We start from the raw sequence: 23,878 nt of genomic DNA on the forward strand, positions 1-23,878 counted from the left end.
AAAGAGTTGAGTCATTGACATATTCACCTTCAAGGCAAAGGTTCAAGATCTCTTCAATTTCAACATCTTCACTAACCTCTCTAATTTCATCATCTGTATTTGTTGAATCATCATTTCTAAAAAAACCCTCCAGGCCAATTACCAATTCTTTCGGATGTCATTATGCTTGTGGAAATTAGATAAAATTATATACGACAAAAATTATAAAATGAAAACTCATTATAAAGTCTTTTTTTGTAAGAAATTGTTTAACAACTGAGTGTTTCTGATTTTTTTCCAGGCCAATTACCAATTCCTTTGATGTAATTATGCTTGTGAAAATTAGATAAAATTAGATAAGACAAAAATTATAAAATAAAAACTCATTATAACATTATTTTTTGTAAGAAATTGTTTAACAACGAGTATTTCTAATTTTTTCCAGATCAATTACCAGTTTATTTATGCTTGTGAAAATTGGATAAAATTAGATAAGATAAAAATTATAAGATGAAAACTCATTATAAAATCATTTTTTTTAAGATTGTTTAACAGCAAGTGTTTCTGATTTTTTCAATTGAGGCTACAGTAGAGATGACAGAGAAAAGATTGGAATGAGAAAGATGAAAGAGAAAAGGTTGAGAGGAATGAGAGAGGTGAGTAAGGGTTTGGGGTTTCTTTTTTTAGTTTTGAGAATGAAAATTATTAAAATACCCTTAACCTTAAAACTTGGAATCCATAATATATAAGGGTATTTTTGTCTACTAAAACCCGGTACACATTGCTAAAATGTACCAACTAAAAAACAGGCGTACGCGGGTTAGCAAACCCATATATATATATATATATATATATATATATATATATATATTCTGTTTTTTTTTTCAAAAATATTAATCTGAAAATTCAATTTTAAAAATTGTTATGAAAAACTTTTGAAAATTTTTCAAAACAGATAATTGAAATTACTTTTATATAATTTTAAGAATTATGAAAAATCAGTTGATTGATACGTCATGATTGATTTTAAAAATTCGGTTAAATTAGATGCTTATTATACTTTTAATCTATATTTCCATATAATTTTCGTTTTAAAATAATAATATTTAGAGACTAAATTAAATAATTTTATTTCAGTCTTCTAAATTTAAAAAATAATTTGTCTTATAACTTTTTTTTTTAAGTTTGTAACTCTACATACAATACTTTGCTTGCAAGGCAATCATTTTAGTTCTGTATTTTTATCATCAAAACCTCTATAATATGTTTACACATTTTTCTTTTATTAAATATATTTAGTCTAACAACATTTAAGCAATTAATAGATTTTTTTTTCAAATTACAGAAATTAAAAAATAATTTTAAATTTAGAGAACCATCAATAAATGTATTCCAAATTTGAAAGAATAAAAACATATTTAAGAGGAAAACTATGCTGTATAAATGCTCATTATGAGTACGGATACTACAATTACTTTCAAAATACTGTATTTTTATATATTTTATTAGCTACATACGCATGAAAGAAAAATACCATAAGCTTACGAACAATGACTTTATATACATACACACAATTACTAGTAATACAAGCGTGAAGTCTTAAAAAACAAAACTTAAAAATGCAGTTTTGGGACCTTTAAATTGATTCTTCTTGATTTCAATAATTTTTACAACTGTAGTCCTAAATTTTTAAAAATATATCTCAACTTCTTTTCAATTTGGCATACTTTTATTCCTTTTATTGTGACTCATTAACATACTCATTAAAAAAATACAATTATAAAGTAGCCGTAATTAAATTTTAAAAATTGCAAAATCGAACAGTCTCTCGCGTGGTATGATATGATACGGATTACTTATCGACAGACAAATAGCAGAATAAGAGTTTCATTAACAAGATCAACGTATATGGTATAGGAGCTTTGGTCAACACGTTCGATGAAACGTACCTTTTGCAAAGTATAGAAATTTCTGCTTGGGAAGTACAGTAATTTACATATTACCGAGTTTTAGTTCCTCGGACAAGCTATCACAACAAATACAAAATGGCTCTCTGCAGTTGTTTGGCCGCAGTGAAGTTGCAGTTGATATTTCCCTCAACACAAACATTTGCCGTTACAAGTTTCGATTTTTTTTTCCTTTTTATTGTATTCTTGTCACCTTTACACGCACATAAATATGCAGAATGCCTACTTATTCACACTTGAGGAGAGACTTTTCATGGGGTGGAATTTACAGAAATCTCCTGCGGCACGAGTGGAGGTACCTGGTCTTGATGCGATGGCATAACCAGACGCTGCAGAGGCTTTAGAGCCACTGTGAGTTGTGCAAACGAGGGCCGCAAATTTGGATCCCTGACACAGGGAGAGGGAAAATAAGTCTAATTGCAAAATTTCCTGAAATCATTTAATGGTGTGTGGAAGGAGAAGAAAAGGAATAAATCAAATTTAAAGCTGAACATTCTTACTGTTGCCAACACTCCCAGATTATTCTTGCAACTATAGGATCGACTTCCTTAGGAATTTCAAGTCTACGATTTTGAAAACCAACAGCACCAACAACTTGCATAGGATTCATTCCAGTCCACGGCAACCTTAGTGTAGCAAGCTCCCATAGGATGACTCCAAAACTATAAACATCGCATCTGTATTTGGGATGATGATTAATAGAGATACATTCAATAGACAGCAAGAAAAGAAACACGCAAATATTTTAATCTAAATACATGTTCAAAATGTTAAATAAAGATCATATATTTCCAGAATTTTGCTTCTAAATCTGTTATAGCCATGTCTACCAGGCGCTAAGTTTTTAGTTACAGATAAAAGTAAAACTAAACTTTTTATGAATGGAGAAAACAATTCAGTAATTGAACACAACAACGAAATAAGGGTTAAGAAAAATGTTTTTCATCAAGCGAAAATATGTAAAGAGTGCCTAGCAGATAGGGGTGTGATGTTCATGGTTTGGATCAACCCGATAATCCAAACCAAACCAATTACACTGGTTAAGATGTTCACCTCAAATTCAATCGGAACCAAACCAATCAAATCTTATGTTGATTAGTTTAGGTATTGGATTTATGATTTACAAATCCAATAAACCTAAAACAAACCGAATATATGTTTCTTATTAATATTACTATATACGAAATTTCATATATAATTATTATTCCGATTCCAAGGTATTGTCCGCTTTGGAATTTGTGATTCGTCACGGTATTGCCCTTAAAAAGTGTCTTGGAAGGTGAGAGTGTTGGAGGAACATAAGCCCCCAATTCCAATGGAGGGCTTAAGGAAATGGTTTGTGTTAGAACCTCATTATTTGTTCCACGATGAGCATCCAATTCTAAGTTCGTCAAGTGATATTCTTAGGATCAATTACCCCTCATATGAGGTATTGTCCGCTTTAGTGTTTGTGCTCCATCACGATTTTGTCTTTAAAAGGCGTCTTAGGAAAATAGAAGGAGTATTTAAACTACCTTAAGTCTTAACTCTTAAGTGATGTGAGATTATTGGGTATGATAGGAACATAAGCCCCAGTCCCAATGGAGGCCTTAAGGAAACTTAGAACCCCTTAATCAGTCCCATGGTAAGAGCCGATGTTCCTATCTCAAGTCCATCAAGTGACAATGTTAGGTCAATCACCTTTTATCCAAAGTATTGTCTGCTTTGGAGTTTGTGTTCCGTCACAATGGGATTATTGGGTGTGGTAGGAACAATTATATAATTCTTTTTTATAATTTTTGCCACTAGTTTGTTGATGTAAGTCAATTACTTACAATACAAAATGTTGCTTATTTCTTATAATCATAGAATTATTTGCAATTTTTTTACTAAAACTATGCATTTTTCCTATTTCTCAAATAGAATTTTGTATATCTGGATATCATCGGATCCAGTTAATCTAATCGCTCCAATTCATTCTTCATTGACTTAGTTTGAATTTTTATTTTTTTATTTTTTAAATCTGAGCTAATGAAAATTGATTGGTTTGGACTTGATTTCCTCCCAAATCCAATCCCAACTGACCTAGGAATACATCCACCAGCAGAACCTGTTTTACTAGTGTGTTAAAATTGCTAACTGTATTCTTTTAATAGAACCAGGTCCGATGCTGTGATTAGCTCAATCCTGTTCCCATTTTTAGAGACTCTCAGACCCACTAGAGTGAAGCAGCTATGGACAAGCATTGATTACACAAAGACGATATGAAATAACAATGACAATCAAGAATAAGAAAGACCTTCATCTAAAATTAATAACAACTCACTTTTCATTTGAGGGTTCATTGCGGAGAACTTCAGGAGCCATCCACTCCGGCTAATATATTGATAAAATAATGTCAGTGAAATGTAAAAGACAGATAAGACACGCTGCATGTGCCTAAGAAAAGACCTATACAGATTTTCCCAAATTCTCACCGTTCCAGCAGTTGACTTGGATGACAAAAAAGTGTTGTGCTTCAACCTTGACAACCCAAAATCGCATACCTGTAGAAAGAACGGCTTACTTACAACTAACATAACCAATAAGATCATATAAAATACACAATAACTCAGAAATTGACGTATACATAATTCAAGAAATCTATTTGAAAAAAAATAATACCCACAAAATTATCATTCGCATTGTAAACACACATTTTCCATATGATTACAATTTACAACTATTCAAAACCCAAGCAAGCCAGACCAAACCCAAGCAAGCCAACTACAATACTGATCTGGTTTTGTTTTCTGTATCTGGTTGGGTTGATTCAAAATCCAAATTTCAGTTTGAGTTGGCTAAGACTAGTAAATTTCACAACTGTTGTAACCCAAAAATCTGTTTTTCACTCGTAAGACTACATAATTTCAACAAGACATCATCATCAAGTTGCTGTCGTTATTATTATTATATTTTCCATATATGGTACCTCCTATATATAACTAACTAATCTTGTATACACAAGTTTAACATGAAAAAATTGATCATTTAGGTGGATGTGAACTTCCACATGTGCATCTCTCTCAGAAATTGATAGTTGGAACAACACATTGCATATGGTTGCATGTGTTTACATCACCCTTCGTATAATATACCAAGACTGGGCTTACAAAATATCATGAAAATAGAAAGGTTTCTATAGATGAAATCCAAAAAACATGCAGGTTGCACAAATAATCAGATAACTATACTCAAACACCATGTTTTTTAAACCAGTCTAGCTGACTTCACTAAACTAATGAACATATATATTTAATATAGCAGAAAAAGAATTCAGGAGCCTATACAAATGAAAAACAATGACAAGCAAGGCAAAGGGACAGTATGAGTTGCCAATCATATACCTTAACATTCCAGTTCTTATCAACCAAAAGATTCGGAGACTTTAGATCTCGGTGAACAATTATAGGTGTGCTGGTGTGTAAGCAATTCATGCCCCTAGCCTGTAAATTTGGAGAGTTCAAAATGTGAAAGTTTATTGGTATAAATGATGGTTGAAAAGGAAGAAGTGTAATTATTTCATACCACGTCCAAAGCCATTTTTATTCTTCGTTTCTCATCGATCTGACAATTAGGGCGATGAAGTAATCTGTACAAGCTTCCTCTGCAAAATGGACATCAGTAACAATAGTGAGACATGTAAATAAGGAAAGAGTAACATGGGAAACAGCTAAGGATTCCAAGGACAAATAATATGGTCAACAAGTAATTATTTTGTAAAAATGTCATAATGGAAAAAAGCTATATACCTTGGTAAATACTCTGAAATGATTGAAAGATTAGGAGGACGAGTGACAGCACCCATAAAAAGAACAATATTTGGATGACGTAATCTACGCATTATCCGTACCTTGCAGCAAAAAGGATGGAAAAACAGATTAATTTTGGCCTTTAAAAGGGTATTGATAGTAGATCCTTATCCATGAAACCACTGCCTACCAAGTTAACTTGTTCTTTTTCCCTATTGGTATTTATGCTCAAATATTCTATGTTTTAAATTGAAAGTAACAAAATTATTTTCTTTAAATTGACAAGTGTACACTATCTCTTTTATTTCTCTCATAGAAATAATAATAATAATAATAATAATAATAATAATAATAATAATAAGCAAAATCAGAAAACAAAATTAGTACTTACTTCTCTTTTGAATTCAGACAATGCAGCGCCTGAAAAATCCTGATCCAAAAATTTCTTTACAGCAACCTCCTGATATTTCAATAGCGGATCATCATTCAGAAAATCAGAGACTACAAATCCTTATGTTTTGGTTAAAAGTTCTGAAATTAAGAAACTGGGAGCTATGATTTTGAGACTTCAGTAGCCTAAAAGAGATCTCATCAATTTTTTCATCTTTTTCCTTTTCTTTCTTTCAGATGTTTTGGCAATTTAACAAGGGTCTAGTATATAAACTCCCCAAACTCTCACAGATTCTTGGGTGTTGATCTTGTTCTTTCGATTTAGCACAAGTTAAATTGAATCATTTACAAATCATGCAATCACAGTTAGTAACGCAATCATGTTCATTAAATTATTGTTGATGATGACACTAAAACGAAGACACGTTATATAAAAATACAATCTCAACTCAGCAATAATTCTATTTTCATTTTTTAACCCAATTACTGTAGTATTAAGCATCCATCTCACTTCTCTAGAATGACGAGTTACTAGGCATATAGACAACTATAGAAATTAACATCTATCCATTTTTGAAGAATGTTATCTAAATGATCTGATCAGGTAATATCTTTATATTATCATTAGCGAGATCACTTTCACATTTGAATCGTGCAGATAGAAGTACATAATAACCATAATTAAGAACATGACAATATAAGAATTTTCTAAATCAATCTATAACAATAATATTCCACAAATATGAAAAGGAATTAAAGAACTCACTGTGCCATTCATGTCGGCATGGTATACCTCACCGTATGAACCTATTAGAAAGAAAGTATGAACATATATATTAAAAAAAATTCAGAAACAAGTGCAATACTTAAAGCACACTACCAGCCTCCCCAACTATCACATATAAAATGGTATAGCGCATGGAAAAAACATAAAATATTGAAGACTTAATAGAGCTTGACATAACCATGCTTGCACAAATAGAAACAAAAATAAAATAATCAATTTAAAAATAGGGTGAAGATTAATGCTAGATTAGTGATTGATTTGCATCAATTGGGAGTCCCACTAAATTAAATAGTAAATCAGAGCAATGTCCAATTTTCAGTAAATATTATTGACGTTTCAAGAAGAAAATGAATGCAAATCATGTACATTACCTATACCAATTCTTTCACCAAGAAACAGATCCTCCCATGGAATCTCACATTCACCAACGTCTACATCATCCAATATTTGATCCACCCTGTTTGTGATGGAATCAATTGATGAGCTAGGACTCTCTGGTTCCTTTAGTTTGAGATTGTTTCCCATGAATCTATCATAAGTATGCTTCCTCCGGTCATGATGTCTGATTTCGGCATTATCTGGTTCTCTAACTGCCTCTACCATGAAGTTTTGAGAATTTTCCAGATCCCCCTGGTTAAAATCAGCATTGTGATCCTCAATCTGGTTCAGTTCAGGTACAGATGATGAAACTGAACCAGTACCATGTGCCAAAGTTTGAACATTTACATCATTATTTAAATTTGAATTATATAATGGTTTGGAACTAAGGTCAACATTTTCAGATGTAGAAGAACCATTGGAAACAAACAAGGGAGGTTTGTACTCATTAGGGTTATAATTAGTTTTCCTGGGGTCTTCATTATAGGCATGACGGTTCTTTTTTGTCAGTAGCACTGGGGGCCGACCAGAAACAGTATTATTTTTAGTACTTTTAATCTCATGAGGTTTAATTTCTACGGGTTTGTTAAGCCCAGAGGCCTTCCCCATTCCTTTTATTTGGAATGGGTTAAGATCTGCAAAAAGGTTTCGAGGGTCATTGGAGCTGTTTTGAGTATATGGTACAACATTGACATTAAGTCTCGTCCCATCACCAATTGTATTCATTCCGAGGGTCCCTTTGTACAGAGAAGTACTAGACATGGCAGGCAAATTCTCCAGTTGATTAGGGGTCCCTCTATTAGAAATTTTAGAAGGACCAACGCCAGTGTCTCTTCTCAAACCTATGTTTGAAGGCTCTGACTTCTCAACATATGATTTTCCATTCCAAGGCAGTGAATGATCTTTTATCACAGGATTTTGACTACTACCTTCACCATGAGACGGTTCGATAGGTCTGGAGTAAGAAAATTCAGTATCCTTGGAGGAAGGTAAATTGGGTAAAATCTTGGGATTAAAAGCCTTGTTAAAGGCACTATCCTTGGTGCTCAAAATATCAGCTGGCATAAGTGGGATAAGTGTCCCTGGAGCAGCCATGAGATCAACCAAAAACTCCCTGAAAGCAGAGAAGGAGATATCAGTACCACAGAACCTGAAGAACCACATAAACTTTCTGGGTAAACTTAGAAATCTAATGATTTCATCAACCAGTGCCAATAGTACACAGGCATGGATATGAGAAGCAAATGGACGCACAAATTAGTGAGCTAACAGATACATGAAATACAAAGATCCTTAACCTTTCACCCTCCAATTTTATAATGTTGACAGCATCATCCTCCACACCAGTGTAATGACTCCCTTTTACCAGTCTACAAGGCATGTTAATGTTGTCAGCTAATACCTGAATGCAGAAAAAGAACAAGTACATTATTACACAGGCAATAGATCAAGAACTATAATATTATCCTCTAAAATGCACACAAAAATTACTGAAATTTAACTGGAAGATATATTCTCAAATCTCGTGTTTAAAACTAGCTTTGCAACTACATCACAACTAAGCCAAGGTTAAAAACCTAAAGAAGCTTTACTCCTACTGATGAGCAAAGTCAGCCATAAGTTTAATGACTCAATCTTCATAAATGGAGCATGATTTCTCATTTTTTTCAGCTAAGCATACTTAGAGCAAATATATTTCTTAATGCAAGCTCAGGCTATATTAGTAGGGGATATTTTTATCAGCATGAGTAATTTTAAAGAAAACTATCTGAAGTACATTTATTAATTTATTAATGTTTTCATTTAAAGAATGTTATCGGGTGATATAATTATTTGATAGTTATAGCAGATATCACGTTCCACTTCTTTTTCTTTTAATGTAGTTGTGTCTGATTTTTTTAACAGATTATGACTGCATTAACCTAACAACAAATTACATTACAGCTAACAAGAACTTTAATTACCAATAAAAGCCACAATACTAACCTTGAAAAGCAAAGCACGATGTCTAGAGAGCCCAATATTTAAGGACCCAAGAGGCAATACAATTGTGTGAAGATTTGTCCTTAACTCTGCTCTTGTTTCTGTCCATCTTGCTAACATAATATTAGCATCCTTTACAGGACCACCCATATGACTTGTAACAAGTTCAGCAAGCCTTTGTGCCAAACTAGTGACTGGGCAGTCTAATGCAATACATTGTGCAATTTGTATCAGTTCTTCCAGTGCAGGATCAATTGTTCTATTAACAATGACCACCTCAGAACCTCCAGGATTTGCTTCAAGATCCGTTCGAGATGGCATCTTTCCTTGCATCACTGAATCATTAGAGGGCCCATATACATCATAAAAACCATCTACTACTTTCTCCTCATAGTCAAGCACATTATATTCCTGATCAACAAAATAGGAATGAAAGATAATCAAACAGAAGCAGTTCAAGAAAGGTCACTAAACGAAAAGGTGAGAAAGCACCAATGGAGGTGAAACAAGTTCCATGTTCCTTAACTACATTTTATAATTTTATTATTTCTATCTTGGTGCTGAACAGATAAAAATAAATTTATGATACCATGTTCACTTAATACAGAGAAAATTTCCAAGACAATGACATAGTTAACCAATACCATGTGATGAAGCGGGTGAGTGTGTAATAATGAGTATAAAGCATATACTTGTACAATTTTCTTAAAATTGCTATGCCGTAGAAAACTAATGCAATTCAAAACGATAGCCACAGAATGTCAAACACACACAACATCCGTACAACAATCAACGCTGATTATGGCAGAAAATTCATCGTATCATAGTGTAAAAATGTAAACTGTCCCACCAAATGTTTGCCAGTGCACCAACTCAATCACAAATATTCCTTGTTTTTTCAACATCAAGCACACAAATAAACACCCGGTGATTCTAATAACAGCATCCCACATTTATAATTCCTAGGGGTTTATTGCAATTCCACAAAAACCACCCAAATATTTAACATCATTTAACCACTGGTTGCCCTATCAATCAGCTTCTACCGGAGTTCCGTCTACTTTCTGCAGATACCAAATTTTAACTCGCTGATCAAAAACGCATTTCGAACCTCACTGGAGTAGCTAGCCCTAGACACATATAAAACCCCGAATCTAAGTTCCAATACACAACTGAATTTACTGCAAGAACAAATAAATAAAAATCTAGAGTGAAACCCGCTCTGTATGAACCTCTACAATTCACAGCTTTGCCTCAATTAACCACAACGAAAGAGAAACATTGCAAGAAGTGGATTACAACAACTGAGTAAGACCTTACCCAGTACTGCCTCGACAGCGCCTCCGACGCGTCGTCCTTGTCCCTCACCGAATCGATTCGAAGACCTCCTAGACTCAACAACGTCGCCGCGTGGATCTGATCCTTCTCAGGATCGTCGCGGAACTCCGAATTGGAAGCGCTGATAGCTAGGGCTAGCTGCACCTGAAACTCCTCCTCCGACGAGAAAAAGTCCTGCCGATTCACCACCGGGCTCATGCCACCGGCGGGACTAACCACGGCGGTGGAGGCCGACGCTGTTGCCGAGGCCGACGAGGGACTCGCAGGAGTGGCACCGGAGCTTTGAGAGTGATCGGCGGCGCATGACGGCGACGGCACAGGTGGCGAATTGTCATTGGATCGCTGAGGATCGTGGTTGCCACCTATGTGAAGCTTCTTGAAGATGTTTTTCATCCTCTCTCTTTTCTCCGTCGGCTTTTCCTTCTTCACTCTCTCACTCATCAAAGCAGCTCAGAAAGAAATTGAAGTCACTTTCGAATTCTAAATATCAATCGAAATCTCTTTCCCTGATTTTCAGTTCACCAGTCGGTTCCTTTTCTCGCCGATTTCTTTTCTCTTCAATTTTCTTCCCCTTTTCTTCGTTTTTTCTGTGCGAGGTTGCCTTCGAGGGTCAAGGGACTCCAAGGGAAAGAAGTGTTAGGAGGGAAAAACTTGGGCGAGTAGAACAAGCGTTGGAATGGCCGGTAATCAAATGGCCTCCGAGTTCCCATAAATTACGAAAATGACATGCACACTTGGATACGCTACGATCACCGCGCTATATGAACGCGTCGATTCGATGTTGACATGGGAACCTACGTGTCTCGTGAAGACTCTACGTGGAGCTCTTAACTTCCTAACTCCGCTTATTCGTTTATACATGCTTTTTCCTTCGTATAATCATTCAATTTTACTTCATTTTTCCTTTTCAAAATAATTTTGTCATTGTTTCGGTGTGAAATATGAGATCACAGTCTATATTATCATTTCATATCATCTGTTTCATGGTAGCTTAAGGTTTTTTATAAAAATTAAGAAAAATAATAAATATATCACTTTTTAAAATGACTTTATTTTTCTGAACATACCTTATTTTGGATGAGTTAATTTGAACATAAATTAAGCAAAAAAATGAACACTTCATTTAAATGCGAGAATAGTAGTTAATTTGGAATTTTTCTATGTATCTGAAATTAATCACCGTGAAAATGGAAGAAATATCAATCCAACAGTGTCTGATGAAATTATCTTCTAAAAACTACATCCAAAAATAGTGAATAGTGTGATAGTTAAAGTTAAAAAGAAAGATTACATTATACTGCACATGGTAAACTTACGGTATCTCTACTATCGAAAAGTTTGATATATAACTAACGGCTCTATAATTTATAAGCATTTATTACATACAGTATCTCTACTGTTTAATTTTTTTTTTGAATTATTTATTAATTTTGCTAAAATATCCCTGCTTTTTCAGAAAAAAAAAAAAACATAGGAGTCAAAAGATTTTGGACTAAGTTTAATTTGATCACACATCTAACCTCACATATATCAACATAATCTCTCTTAGATAAATCATTGAGGTTGTTTTTTTTTTCAAATAATCGAAATTTCACTTCTTGTGTTTTCTAGAAAAATTTGTAATGGTTAATTAACATATTGGGATAGTCTACAATAATATTTAGAAGTTAACTCATTATGAATTTGAATTCATATGTTGATAAGTGGACTAGTAGAGGGTTATATTCTTTAAACAAGAAAGTATTCATAGAAAGTTATTGCAATTGATTCTTTTTTTCTCCTTCTCGGTGCCGTTATATGATGGAGATCTACTTTATGTACGTATGAAAATAATAAATGAAAAAAACAAAAAAATATTAACTACAAAAATTAATAATATTGATAATGACTTTCACAATTGATTAAAATTCATTAAAAGTTACAGAATCATATCTGAATCTCATTAATTAAATCCGTCTAACTTCTAAATTATTTTCAAAAACAACATAAGAAGTTGACAAGCGGTCTAGCTTCTACATTATTTTCAAAATCAACATAAGAAGTTGACAAGCTTATCCTTTAGGTTTGGCTACAGACTGTTTATGATGCTCCCAAATTTTTCTATTCAATACTTCAGATATTGACTCTCCAAATGCAATGAACGTTTAATAATAATAATAGTTGTTCCCCAGACTTTATGTATTGACTGTTGAGAATGTATGCCCCCAAATTAATGTGTAAAAACTTAATTGCACACGTATTTATTGAAGAAAAAGAACCCTAAAACTATGTTATAAAATTTCTTCTTATGCCTAAAACATAATTGACATACTCCTCCATATTTTAAGATTCCTGCGTGTGGAACAGAAATTAATTTTGAGCTAAAAAGGGGACTAAAATGTCATTTTAACAGAACGAAGCTCTAATCTGTATGTAATCTTCACGCTATCAAAGACGGTACAATCAAAGTTCATATTTGGTTTAAACGAAAACATTATCTTATAACTCAATGTATTTGCTAAAAAATAAAAATAAAACATCCTATCTCTTTTGGTCTGTTCTACAGTACTTATACACAGGAACCAGATCTGTATTATAAGGGGTATAGTTCTCTAATATAACACATACGTATACCCTACCCCTGTCCTTATTATTACACTTGTTGACCATTTTCTCTAACATGTGAAATAAATATTTCACAACGGATATTTAGGTATAAGCTCTGTTAGATCTTCGTTCTCCTCATCACTAGAAATCCAGCCATAGCAAGGTCTACGCCTTTTGTGATTAAGCTGTGGAATCTTTGGTCCATGATTTTCCCGCAAAGCCAAATTTCCTGCTGGCTGAGACTCTGCAAGTATACAAGATAATTAATCACAAACATGTTTAATATGCTTTCAACCTAAGTGTCTGAGCCAATTAAAAGAATAATGAAAATGGGAAGTTGACAACCAGATTTCTTTTCTGCAGATATAGTTACAGCCTTGATGGGAGTTTCACTTGGAGCCTTGATTAAAAGTTCATTAGCTTGTCTTCTGTTTTTCGATGATATGTCTACAGACTTCAAGTAATGCACCCTACCAGTTCCACTTGTTGGGGATAAATTATCCACACTCTTGATGGGAAGTTGAAAACCAGTTTTCTTTGCTGCAGATATAGGTACAGCCTTGATGGGAGTTTCACTTGCAGCCTTGATTAAAAGTTCATTAGCGGGTCTTCTGTTTTCCGATGATATACCTACAGACTTCAAGTAATGCACACTACCAGTTCCACTTGTTGAGGAAAAAGTATCCACACTCTTGATGGGAAGTTGAGAACCAGTTTCACTGGTTACCGTTAGAGTCTCTAAGGCCTTAATAGTTAAGGGTTTATCATCAGAAGTTTGCGCTTTACAGCATGCTAGAAGGGCACCGTTCGAGCATTCAGCAGGTGTTACCTCATTGGGACCATCTCCTGGATTAGCCTCTATCAAACCAACAACCTTCACACAAACAATAGAAGACCATAAAACTAGACATTGTTAATGCTAACTTCATAAGAATATATAGGCCATCAGACCAAAGATCCACCAACAATTTTTCATAGGACTGCAGGCCATGCTTGCCAAAAGTCCCAAAAAAGTTTGCATTGTATTACAAGAGAAGCTTGTGTCGTATCTCAATAATTTTAAACCTATTGTTATGTGAATGTTTCAAAATTGTAGGCATTCACCACTATTTGAGGCTATTGAACTTACAAGAAAGGAAAGGTTTTAATTTACAAGTAACATTAGGATTATAAAGAAGGAACAACATAGGTTTTTCAATACATAATCCTATTGACGAGTGTCTTAAAATCATTAGTTAGCGTATAAAGACTTAGAAGGAGTTTAACAAAAAATAGAACATTTAATACACAGAGAACTTCAATGGCGACACTTATCATTTAAATACATATACACACAATAACATCTTACAAGCTATGGCCTTTACAAGGGTGTGTGCAGAGCATAAATTTTTCCCTTGGGAAAAAGGTGAAAGAAATAATAGGTAGAAAATTTAAAGAACTATTACAAAGTAATTTAATAGAGTCTCAGGTTTCAATAACTCCAGAAAGTAATATGACTTTGAAGACACAACAGCTCAGTGCTGCCACTATTTGATTATAATTTGAGTCACAGTCCTTCTTTACAGGATAATTGATATTGTTGAATCAAAGGCTTACCACAAAGCCAAAAGTTATAACTTGTATTTAGAATGCAACTATTTCTACTTAAAAGAGTCATAGACCAAAAATCACAATTTGATTGTAAGTTGTAACCAAACTCACCTAACCTTTGTTATAGGACAACTGATGCACCCTATGACATCAGTTGTTGAGTTACAAGCAATAAGAAATAATCTTTTCAACCAAAAAATTCCCAAATAAAAGCACATAGTTAAATTTGATGTGGTTTGACATCTCATAACCTGCATCTACAAACACTCAATATGCAACTTTTACGGTCGCAGAAAACATACAACTACCCAAATCTACAATACAACCAAGAAACTACCGAGTTATGGTAAAAACAATTGCAATCAACTATTGAGTTTGGCTGTTTACACCTAAGTTTGAAAGCTATGTATGACTTCTCAAAATATGATTTATCATTCCAGGACAACTAATGATCTTTTATCACAAACTTTAGACCACTACCTTCACCAGAAGTTGGTATATATGTCTGGTTTAAGAAAATTCAGAATCCTCGTTGGAAAGTAAATTTGGCTAAATCTTAGGATTTAAAGACTTAAAGGTTTGGAGATTAAAATATCAGCTGGCATAAGTGGTATGAGGGTCGGTCAAGCAGCCATGAAATCAACCAAAAACTCCCTTCTACTTACCAACTTAAATATTAAGTTTTATTATAAAAACCAAAAACAAAAAGAATGAAGCTTAAAAAAACAAAAATAAAAATGTAACTCTCCGTCCAAAAACCCCAAGGTATTTGTACCATTTTTTAGAGTGAAGTAAGTGAGTCAAAAGATTAAAACTGGCTGCTAATATATGCTCATTTTTTCTTTTACAAAGAGAATAAAACAATTAATTTAATTTCCAAGAAATTTATTTTCCAAGAGTCAGATGTGGGTTAAATTTCCCCTGAGCAAGTCCACAGCAGAACATAAAAACATCCAGATAAATCATAAATGAAGGGTTTTATACAATGGAAGCAACACATTACTACACAACAACAGCGGCAAATGAAAAACAGAAAAAAAAAATAGAGATTACAAAGTTGCTTGGAGAATAAGGAACAGGAGAAGTAGAGTTACCGGAGGTGAAGGATTGAGTTGGCTTTCAAGAAGAGTATCGATAAGGAGAGTGTAACTGGAGTCTTCGATGAAGACCCAGCCCTCGTTGCCACCATAAACCTAAACACAGACATTTTTCACATCACAATCAAATGAAATTAAAAAAAATAGGTTGAAGAAAGAGGAGTCAGTCACTTTGAGGAGGCTTTGAACGGTTGTTCGAACGAGTTTTTTGGAAAAGCCATAGATATGCATGGCGTCGAGAGCTGCGTCCATTCGGCTCTCTCCTACCTGTTGATCACAGAAAACGAAACACTGATTCAGTTAATGTGGTGGAAAATGAGAGGAAAGGGAAAGGTAAAACTACCTTAGTGGGACGTCGTTTCGGAGCCATGAGAACAGAAGAAGAGCTTGTGTGAAATGGTTGAAGAATGGATCAGTTCACCTTTTGGATTTGCTCACACATGGATGTCAGGTGGAGTAAGAGAAGAAAGAGGGTATAAAAAGAAAACTCTTTTCTCATTTCAATCAATTAGGAATGCAAATTAGGAGTCCCAATGATTTTCAATGCAGTCACATGGTATATTTATGGTAAGATGCTTACATGAATTATGTAAAAAGTCTTTTATTAAAATAGGTTTCAAATTATATAAAATTTAAAATATTCAATGAGATAAAGTAACATATTTTTTATCAATTAAAATAAATTTTATAATATTTTTTTTAAAATTATATGATATGTTTAATTTTATAAAAACTAAATTAAAAATTGATATAATACTTTTGTGATAAAGAAGGCATGATAGAGTTGATAAGATAAGATTTAGTTTTAACCATGTAGGTTTTGTGGTGCTGAGAGAAACTATGTAAAATTTAATTTGGTTTTATTAAGCCTAAGCTTTATTAAGTTTTTAGGCTTGTAAGTATTAATCACCATGTTGGCTTTCTAAGGGTGTGTTTACTTGGGGGTTGATGGAGGGAGATGATTTGGGAAATAGTGATTGAGTGGATTTGAGGGTAATTTTTTGTGTGTTTATTTGAGTGGATTTTGTGAGAATTAGTGTAGGATTTGATTGATGTGACAATTTTAAAAAATTTGTTTAATTGGTATAAATTGAAGATTACTAAAATGACCTTAGGTATTAAAGTAATATAAAATGATATTTGTTAATGTTATATTTAATTGTAAAAATGTTTATTAAGAGTAAAAAATTAAAAATAATTATTACAAATAATTTTTAAAAAGTAATTAAATTATAATTTAGTAAAATGAATTTATTTGAAAATGTAGTATTTGTTTGTAATATAATTTAGTTTCAAGTAGTATGAATTTATTTGTTGTGAAAGTGAGATTTATTAATTATTAAAATTAATTTTTAAAAATAATTATTAAAATTAAATTTTAAAAATAATTATTAAAATTAAATTTTAAAAATAATTATTAAAATTAAATTTTAAAAATAATTATTAAAATTAAATTTTAAAAATAATTATTAAAATTAAATTTTAAAAATAATTATTAAAATTAAAAATGTTTATAAGATTAAGGAGAGGTATTGGTAATAACAATGGACCCAGCCAATATGAAGGTGCAAAGCATTAGTTAGATATGTGTAAAAATCAAATATGGCCCAGGCTTAAATACATCAAGATCATTCTTCATCCAGGCTTATATATTTATACAGGGGTACATGCGTCTTTTTCAGTTGAATCCCTCCAAATCTCGTCTCCTTTGCGTGTGAGCAAACATTAGCAAATCCCGCAATTCATTTTCAATCGTTCTGCGCAAATCGTCGCAAGTGAACACGACTTTGCTTGCAATTCATTGCTTCTCAACATTCATAAATAGTAATTCACCCTGAAGTGAACACAACATAAATGATTATATTTCTTAAAAGATTAACAAGTTTCAAATCTTGATAAGATTGTTTTTTTCTTTTATCCAATTAAATTATATATTCTAATGTTTGTGAGTTCTGTATTTACATTCTATTTGAATGAGTTTAATTTTTAATTAAAATTTTGCAATGAATTAATTACCAAATTTTAAATTAACTTAACTTTGTTTTTGCTTGGGTTAAAAATTTTAAGTATTCAGATTGACTAGGCCATATAACTTGTGATTTTAAGAGGAAGAGAAAATTTTAGGAAGTAATTAACGAATGTCATAGTTTAGAAAAATTTGTTTCTGAATGCTGATGTCTTAAAAGAACACTCATTTTTAAATATAAATTACTTTAATCAGTAAAATAATATTTATAACAACAATTTGGTTTTAGTTTTGAAATACTCTTCCCTATTCTCAAAAATATTTTGTAAAATAGACACTTAATGAAAAAATATTTTAAATCAATGAAGTAAACTTTTGAAAGAAATGCTTTGCAAAGGTTGTGAGATACTACAAGTTACAAAGGTTGGTGGTGGTGGAAAGAATCATCAAGCAATCCCCCTCTCGTGGTGCAGTGTCGCTCTCGTGTGCGTGGAGTGGTGCAGTGCGTGTCGTGTTTCCTCATATTTGAATAAACCTTGAAATAAAATCCTAAACTAAAAAACGTAAATGGAGGTGACATCCTTCAACGGATGTCAACATCCGTTGAAGATGTCACCTCCGTTGATGTATACTTCCTCACGTTGGTTGATGCTATGGATGCTCCTTGATGTTCCTCCACACCACGACGGCGACGCTCCTTCACACCACGGCGGTAATGAAAACTTTCAAACCAAAAAAAAATTGGAAAGAAAAAGGAATGGAAGTGCGGGAGGTGAGGAGGTGAAACGAAAATGGAGAAAGGGAAAGAGAGTCCCGTGTGTGGGTGCTAGGAAAGTAAAATTAGGGTTTCAAATTATTTAAAATAGGGTAAAAGTAAAAATCTTTTTAACTTAAGGATATAATTGTATTTAAAATAGTGTGGAAAGGTGGAAGAAGCGTGGTAGTGGAAGGAGCAACACCCTTAAGGTATTAGTAAAACTTAAGGCTTTGTCACGTTACTTAATACACACGCGGAGATAATTGGTTTCTAACTTTCAACTTATAACTCATTTATTATTTTATCCATTACTTTTTAATTATAAACTTTTTAGAAAAAGAAATTGCTTATTTTTATTTGTCGTTTTTAAATATTAAAATAATATTTGTTGTCTACTACTCTCTTAATTTAATTAATATGTAGAGAGAAAATTTTATCAAATAATAGGGTAAACAAAACATAGATAACACATTACATATGTATTTAAACAAGAAAATTCAAAAAGTAGTGTGTAATCCACTTAAAACTACATTAAAAAGTAACAGCAAAATTAATTTATTTGATTTTGGTTATTTTGTGTTATTTTGTTATTTATGATGAAATTTACTAGACTAATCACTACAGTTGATTCAAATATTAATGAAGTATGAATAGAAATGTACTTAAAAGAGTTTTTATATCTCATTTTAGTATGCTATGCTTTTAAATAATATTTGTCTCACTTTCTCTATTTACTTGTTTGTATATATTAAAAATAAAATTCAGAAGTTTACTCTGGTTTCACCACATACGACAAATCGTCTCTCAAGAGACATCATAATTCTTCTTCCGAGCCAGTTGACAAACACCAATTATTAACAATTCAATAACATTCCAAGAACGAGTTTTATAACACTTACTTCTGATTCAACCCGAGATGCACATTATTTTAGAAGGACCAATAATGATCATTTTTCTAGTTATTTATAAAAATATATTGTATATTATTTTTATCGTTTTTTTTTCTTTGGTAAACTAATTTTGCACTGGTGATTAAAATAAGTAAAAGTAGTGTTTAGAAGTACGAAAGATTATGTTTTCAAATTCAACGTACACTGATTATTTCAAAAGAAAAACTAAGCCATTTACTTTTGCCAAATAATAGTTTTATATACTTCCAAAATACATATAATTGGTCCTTCCAAAATTAGAGTATATAAATACATTTTTAAAAAAATTAATATAATACATATATTTAACGTCTTAAAAATTTGTATACACTTAAAAAATATTTGGATACCCTGAAAATCTTTCAGCACCAAAGAAGGAAGAAAATGGCAACATATATAGATGAAAAGACCTGGTCAAGGCAGAGACGGTGGAGACGACACTTGTCTTCGCTTTCTCAAAAGAACGTCAAAAACCAATGGTGGGTTGAGTTGAACCACAAAAAAACAAGTTCTACCTAGATTCACCAAAACTTTTGCTCGCAACCCACCGTGTTTCTCTCTAACCTCCATCATCGTATATAAATCCCTCTTATCCCATCAATCCACACCTCTTTAATTCAAAAAATTAATACAAAAAGGTTTAAGTGAGATTGGTGTCCAACAATTAAAAAGATGAGTCAAGAACAGCCAAAGAGGGAGGATTTTCAAGAAGAGGCTATCACATACGGAGACGTCTTCAACGTTCAAGGAGATCTCAAAACCAAACCGATTGCACCGGTTGACGCCGCCACCATGCAAAAGGTGGAGAGTCACCTCCTTGGTAAGAACCCGAAGGGTGGCGTCGCCGCCGCGATGCAATCCGCGGCCATGAAAAATGAGAGAGATGGGGTGGTCGGGCACAACGATATTAACATAACTGCCACTGGTGCTAGTGTGAAGGAGACCGATGCTCCGGGGAGGCAAGTGATATCGGAGTCCGTTGGTGAACAGGTTCTTCTCATATGTATATATATATATATATATATATATGTATACGTATATATATATTATACACACACGCCAAGAAACTTTTAATTATTCTGGTTTGTTATTCATGTTTTTAGGAACGGTGTTTTCTCTTTAATTCTTACTTTTGATTAATTTGTTCCGTAGGTTGTTCAGAAATCAGTAGAGGAAAAGGAGAAGAGAGTTAATAAATTGGTTGAGGTATTAATTAAATCTTTCAAGACAAATGAACATTTCCTATGTGTTTTATACTAACAATTGGTGCTCTTGTTTTTCTGAAGAAATTTGCTTAATGCAACGATTATCAAAAGTTTTATTTTTTATTTTTCCATCCACTTAAAAGGAAGAGAATGAAGACATAAATTGTATTCTATTTTTTTAACTTTCTCTTCTATTTTACGTGCATGAATTGAAGTGTTAACTACGTTTGACATTCAGAAACACATAAAATGTTAATAATATATATGAAATGCATGAATTGCTTACACAGATGGTGGAGCAATTTAGCAAAAAGGCGCCACTGACGTCATCTTCTCCTGTTCAAGACATGGGCATTGGGGGCGGTGGGATCACCATAGGTGAAGCGCTGGAGGCCACGGTTCTCACGGCGGGAAAGAAGCCGGTGGAGTGGAGCGATGCCGCGGCGATTCAAGCTGCGGAAGTGAGAGCCACTGGGCGCACCAACATTGTCCCCGGAGGCGTTGCTGCGGCGGCGCAATCAGCCGCCACTCTAAATGCTCGGATTACAAAGGAAGAGGACAAGACGAAACTCGCAGATATTCTGGCGGTACCTGCACTAATTAAATCACCAGTGTTGTGTGTCTCTGCCATTTAAGAAAAAGAAGGATGCATAGATGACAGTTATTTTGTTGCAGGATGCGACTTCGAAGTTACCGTCAGATAGAGCAGCGACTCGGAGAGATGCTGAAGGTGTGACGGGTGCAGAAATGAGAAATGATCCCAACCTCACTACTCATACTGGGGGTGTGTCCGCAGCCGTGGCTGCTGCTGCTAGGCTTAACCAAATGATCAGTAACTAGTTCTATACCATATATGTATATTATCACCATTGCCCATTTTGTAAGTGATTCATTTTTTTTCTTTTCTTCGTGGAGAACTGAAGAACCTAAATTTTAACTCAACGAGTCCTCTGACCAAATGTTAAGGAGCTCGCCCAATTCTTTTATCTAACCGTGCTGGTTTTCTTCAAAGCAATGCGTTCATATTTTATTTCTGCTTTCATTTGTTTGGAATGTGTAACTTCATGAAATTATAATTTACAAAATAAATAAGAACGATGCCTTTACTTTTTTTAAAATATGGGGTTTTGTTTATTTAGACAAAATTTTACTTGATTTTGAGTTAATTATAATAATCATACGAGCAACGACTTATCATTAGGATATGCTTGGAATGTTGGTAAAAATGTTTTTTTAAGTAAAAATAAATGTATTGGTCGATACAACAAGCTTTGGTTAACGATTAAGTTGTATATAAAAAAATATAATTGTAAAACTTTTCACACAACTTTTTTTCATTTAAAATAAAGCTTTTTTTTTTGTAAAGATAAAGTGATACTTTTACTATTACAATATATGAAATTGTTAGATGGGGTATGTTTCCATAGTACACGGATTTAGGTAAACCTATTTAATAGTTCGTAAATGTATTTCACATGACGGGGTTTAACATAAAACAACCTAGGTGTGTATTCTTCATCACTCTTTCTAATATTGAATAAATATGCATGTTAAAAATGTATTATTATTTACGGACGTTAAACATTTATTACTTTTTATGCATGTTAACTACTATTAAGGTAGATGTAATGCCAACTTATAGTTTCACTCGATTTAACTGAAAGATTGCCATGCTGATCAACTAAATCCTACTCCTTAAACACATCGATCAAATTTAAGTCAATGCTATATTTCAGTTAATGCAGCTGCTTTGTAACAGTTCTTTACATTTTACATGTTCTCTCCTCATTGTGCACAGCTCAATTGATTTTAAATCCTGTTATACTTCTTAAAAACATTAACCATTGACATGAAGCAACTAATTAGAGGTACTATAAACAATTTTTTATACTTCTCAATATTACACTATTTTTATAAAGAAACTTGAGAAAGCTATTTCTCCAATCCAAGAAGTGTACAAGTTGTACCCTATAATTATCCTTATTGAAAACATTTCATATAAGTTGCCAATTTAAAATAAAAGTGATAAAAGTGGGAGGGAATTCCTATTGGAGATGCTCTTAGTCTTTTATGAAACCCCAACTCTTTCTGCCTTTTCTTCTCTTCTCACCAGTGACTTTAATTCTTTACAACAATCTATCAGTTTTTTTTACCAAAGCCTTCTTTGTTAACAAAGATGATATACTCGTTTATGGCATCAAGAGTACAATTTTCTCAACAACATTTAGGAATGACGATGGAATTCAGACTATTTCTTCTCGAGGATTCCGTCATATAATATCCGTTTGTTTGAGTCATAATAAATGAGATATTATACATATCATTGAACATTTAAAGGTGCAAAAAAGATTTGCATTAACAAACAAAAAATTAAGGCCTGGGCCCGAGTTTAAAAAATTGGGCCCAACATCAGACTCATTTCTCTGTGATTTTGTACAACAAAATTGGCAAGTCAAGGGGCAGCACATAGATCCTCTCACTAGGACAATTTTCACAGTTTCTTCCCCCTCCTTTGCCTTTCCTTCCTTTAGAATATCTGATTGTATAAACCACACAATTCTCTCAGCTGCTCCATTGATTTCCCAGATTTATAACTCTCCCAGTTTGAACCCAAGTAAATATGAGAACGGAAAACTTTGCTCTATCGTAACTTGAGGTAGGTCAAGGGCAAGAAGCTTGTAGAGCCGAAAGAGTATGGTTGACAATAATTTATGACAGGCAAAGGAAAAGACTGGGAAAACCTCCTATAGGTGGTTCTAGTCTAGTCTACAGAAAGACAAAAATATACAATCCTAGCTGAGGGTAAAAGGAGAAAAGCTTGGTATTTTCATAAGCTTAATTTTCAATGTAAAACTTATGAAATGGGCTTATCTGGAAGTATTCTTTTCACTCGGTAAGCTGAGCTTTTCCAGAGACAATTCCTTTGTTACTAACTGAAGTAGTCCTTGCACTAGCTCCCGTATTCTTAATTCTCTGTCCATCAAAAGAAAAACATTTAAACACAAAATAATAAGTAACAGATGAAAAAAAATGAAAGAATCTGTTTTCTCACTTCTTTACCAGAAATGAAGGTCGTTTAGTAATAAATACTTGATCGATTTTAAAAAGAAGATATTTTGGACTAGCCTCTTTTGAACTAGCTTGTGCTCTTTGGAG

At 33.1% G+C, this 23,878-nt stretch overlaps 4 protein-coding genes across 5 annotated transcripts in view; 1 reads left to right on the forward strand and 3 right to left on the reverse strand.

Moving 5' to 3' along the window:
- Window positions 1-1,913: 1,913 nt before the first annotated feature.
- Window positions 1,914-11,257, reverse strand: EDR1 (Protein kinase superfamily protein). The gene is made up of 13 exons (XM_047299908.2): window positions 10,575-11,257; window positions 9,258-9,665; window positions 8,570-8,673; window positions 7,265-8,385; window positions 6,873-6,913; window positions 6,108-6,176; window positions 5,717-5,817; window positions 5,493-5,571; window positions 5,312-5,410; window positions 4,403-4,471; window positions 4,252-4,301; window positions 2,447-2,623; window positions 1,914-2,333 (listed from the first exon to the last, which is right to left on the reverse strand). The coding sequence occupies exons 1-13, from the start codon at window positions 11,031-11,033 to the stop codon at window positions 2,198-2,200; spliced, it is 2,913 nt and encodes a 970-aa protein (XP_047155864.2). The 5' UTR covers window positions 11,034-11,257; the 3' UTR covers window positions 1,914-2,197.
- Window positions 11,258-13,024: 1,767 nt separating this feature from the next.
- LOC124826936 (uncharacterized) lies at window positions 13,025-16,376 on the reverse strand. The gene is made up of 5 exons (XM_047299907.2): window positions 16,209-16,376; window positions 16,037-16,132; window positions 15,863-15,961; window positions 13,524-14,052; window positions 13,025-13,422 (listed from the first exon to the last, which is right to left on the reverse strand). Exons 1-5 carry the CDS (start codon window positions 16,233-16,235, stop codon window positions 13,268-13,270), a joined length of 906 nt encoding a protein of 301 aa, XP_047155863.1. The 5' UTR covers window positions 16,236-16,376; the 3' UTR covers window positions 13,025-13,267.
- A 3,577-nt stretch (window positions 16,377-19,953) lies between these two features.
- On the forward strand, window positions 19,954-21,708 carry LOC124826931 (late embryogenesis abundant protein 47-like). Of its 2 annotated transcripts, XM_088097349.1 has the most exons (4): window positions 19,954-20,507; window positions 20,670-20,723; window positions 21,013-21,309; window positions 21,398-21,708. In XM_088097349.1, the coding sequence occupies exons 1-4, from the start codon at window positions 20,190-20,192 to the stop codon at window positions 21,560-21,562; spliced, it is 834 nt and encodes a 277-aa protein (XP_087953475.1). In that variant the 5' UTR covers window positions 19,954-20,189; the 3' UTR covers window positions 21,563-21,708. The 2 variants fall into 2 exon arrangements, with proteins under 2 accessions (XP_087953475.1, XP_047155858.1); XM_047299902.2 differs by lacking the exon at window positions 20,670-20,723.
- Window positions 21,709-22,945: 1,237 nt separating this feature from the next.
- The window catches only part of LOC124838341 (ARM repeat superfamily protein), a 38,886-nt gene continuing 37,953 nt past the window's right edge, over window positions 22,946-23,878 (reverse strand). Inside the window, exon 44 of the mRNA XM_088097718.1 lies at window positions 22,946-23,695. Coding sequence (XP_087953844.1) covers window positions 23,590-23,695 — 106 coding nt within the window. The 3' untranslated portion in view covers window positions 22,946-23,589. The remainder of the gene's footprint in view (window positions 23,696-23,878) is intronic.

Source organism: Vigna umbellata, chromosome 8, assembly GCF_029865625.1.
Source record: "Vigna umbellata cultivar VRB3 chromosome 8, Vumbellata_1.0, whole genome shotgun sequence".
NCBI lineage: Eukaryota > Viridiplantae > Streptophyta > Magnoliopsida > Fabales > Fabaceae > Vigna > Vigna umbellata.